Source organism: Salarias fasciatus, chromosome 1, assembly GCF_902148845.1.
Source record: "Salarias fasciatus chromosome 1, fSalaFa1.1, whole genome shotgun sequence".
Classification (NCBI taxonomy): Eukaryota; Metazoa; Chordata; class Actinopteri; order Blenniiformes; family Blenniidae; genus Salarias; species Salarias fasciatus.
This window is the reverse complement of record NC_043745.1, coordinates 40211843-40214291: the sequence shown is the minus strand read 5'-3', so window position 1 is coordinate 40214291 and position 2449 is coordinate 40211843. Positions and strand designations below refer to the sequence as shown.

At 63.1% G+C, this 2449-nt stretch overlaps 1 protein-coding gene across 4 annotated transcripts in view; it reads left to right on the top strand.

Moving 5' to 3' along the window:
- Nucleotides 1-2222, top strand: part of cttn (cortactin) — a 7213-nt gene extending 4991 nt beyond the window's left edge. For 3 of the 4 annotated variants that reach the window (XM_030110833.1, XM_030110767.1, XM_030110693.1), the window contains exons 9-14: nt 192-302; nt 568-623; nt 790-859; nt 1016-1350; nt 1625-1687; nt 1839-1979. In XM_030110833.1, the coding sequence (XP_029966693.1) occupies nt 192-302; nt 568-623; nt 790-859; nt 1016-1350; nt 1625-1657 (605 nt within the window). In that variant the 3' untranslated portion in view covers nt 1658-1687; nt 1839-1979. Of the gene's footprint in view, nt 1-191; nt 303-567; nt 624-789; nt 860-1015; nt 1351-1624; nt 1688-1838 lie in introns of all 4 variants that reach the window. The other variant, XM_030110899.1, reaches the window with a different exon arrangement.
- Nucleotides 2223-2449: the final 227 nt, after the last annotated feature.

The following is a 2449-nucleotide window of genomic DNA, read 5'->3' as shown; positions in this document are numbered from 1 at the left end:
CCCTCCGTCCCTCCGTCCCCCTGTCCCCCCTGTCCCTCCGTCCCCCCTGTCCCCCTGTCCCCCCGTCCCCCCTGTCCCCCTGTCCCCCCGTCCCTCCATCCCCCTGTCCCTCCGTCCCCTTGTCCCCCCGTCCCCCCTGTCCCCCTGTCCCCCCGTCCCCCCGTCCCCACTGTCCCTCCGTCCCCCTGCAGATTACGTGAAGGGCTTCGGGGGGAAGTTCGGCGTCCAGACGGACCGGCAGGACAAGTCGGCTCTGGGCTGGGACCACCAGGAGAAGGTCCAGCTCCACGAGTCCCAGAAAGGTAGGAACCGGTTCTGGTCCTCTGAGGACCCGTCGCAGAACCTCAGAGGGTCAGACCGGATCCACCGGATCCACCGGGTCCACCGGGTCCACCGGGTCCACCCCTCCACTGTGTGTGTGTGTGTGTGTGTCCTCATGCGGTTTTTAACAACTTCCTCCAAAGAGTGAGGAGAAACCACAGTGACACACACACACACACACACACACACACACACACACACACACACACTTGATTCAGTTTTCCTGAAACGTTTTTTTCTCTTCAGATTATTCGAAAGGATTCGGAGGAAAGTTTGGAGTTCAGAACGACCGCATGGACAAGGTGTGTGTGTGTGTGTGTGTGAGTGTGTGTGTGTGTGTGAGTGTGTGTGCAAGTTTGTGTGTGCGTGTGCATGTGTGTACCTGTGTGCATGTGTGTGTCTGTGTGTTTGTGTGTGTAGTGCAGTAACTGATCTGTGTGTGTGTGTGTGTGTGTGTGTGTGTGTCAGAGTGCGGGTTCCTTTGAGCAGGTGCAGAAGCCTCAGTCGTCGTACCAGAAGACCAAACCTGTGGAGGCCGGTGAGGAGCTCTTCCTCCTGCTCCTCTTCCTCACTTCTGTTCTTGGTGCAGCAGCTCACCCTGCCCCCCCCCCCCCCCCTCTCTCTCTCTCTCTCTCTCCCCCCCCCCCCCCCCCTCCCCCCCCCCCCCACCCCGCCCCCCCCCCGCCCCCCCCAGCCGGCAGGCAGCACCGGCAAGCATCAAGGCCCGCTTCGAGAACCTGGCCCGGCAGAACGAGGAGGAGGACCGGCGCCGGGCGGAGGAGGAGCGCGCTCGCCGCCAGGCCAAGGAGCAGCAGGAGCAGGAGGAGGCGCGGCGCCGGCAGGAGGCGGAGCCGGAGCCGGCCCGGGCGCCCAGCCCCGCCCGCAGCCCCGCCCGCAGCCCCGCCCGCAGCCCCGCCCCCGTCGCCCCGCCGGCGGACGAAGCTCCTGACAGCGAGGAGCAGCTCTACGAAGCGCCGGCCGAGGAGGAGCTGTACCAGACCCCCGACGAGACCGGGACCAGGACCACAGGTACACCGCCGCTCTCCCTGGTCTCTGGTCCTGGTTCTGTCCCTGACCGGTCCCTGGTCTCTGGTCCTGGTCCTTCCCTGGTCTGTCCCTGGTCCCTGACCGGTCCCCGGTCTGTCCCTGGTCCCTGACCGGTCCCTGGTCTGTCCCTGGTCCCTGACCGGTCCCCGGTCTGTCCCTGGTCCCTGACCGGTCCCCGGTCTGTCCCTGGTCCCTGACCGGTCCCCGGTCTGTCCCTGGTCCCTGACCGGTCCCTGGTCTGTCCCTGTCTCTGCAGACCCCCAGCAGTATGAGGAGGACCTGGGAGTGACCGCTGTGGCTCTGTACGACTACCAAGCAGGTGAGAACCAGGAGGACTCAACTCCAGATGACGGAACCCTCTGCTGGTTCCGTCCGGTTCTCTCCGGTTCTAATGCAGTTCTCTCTGGTTCTAAAGCGGTTCTCCGTGGTTCTCCGTGGTTCTGATGCGGTTCTGTCTGGTTCTGTTCCAGCCGGAGACGACGAGATCTCCTTCGACCCCGATGACATCATCACCAACATCGAGATGATCGACGAGGGCTGGTGGAGGGGCGTCTGCCGCGGCGCCTACGGCCTCTTCCCCGCCAACTACGTGGAGGTCCGGCAGTGACGGCCCCGCCCACCTCCCGATGCCCCGCCCACCTCCCGATGCCCCGCCCACCGCCAGATGCCCCGCCCACCTCTCTCCCCCCACAGTTTACCCTGATGGTGAAGAAACAGTCTGGAGATGTTTGAGACTTCCTCCTCCTCCTCCTGTTCTTCCTCCTCCTCCTCCCTCTTCCTCCTCCTCCTCCTCTTCCTCTTCCTCCTGTTCTTCCTCCTCTCCTCCCTCTTTCTCCTCCTCCTCCTCTTCCTCCTCCTCCTCCTCCTCCTCTTCCTCCTCCTCCTCCCTCTTCCTCCTCCTCCTCCTCTTCCTCTTCCTCCTGTTCTTCTTCCTCTCCTCCCTCTTCCTCCTCCTCCTCCTCTTCCTCGTGATGATAAATAAATTCTTTCATTTGATTTTTGGACCAAAAACCATTTAATGAAAAAGTCTATGTCTTTGTTTTTGCCGGTCCGGTCCAGTCCGGTCCGGTCCGGTCCGGTC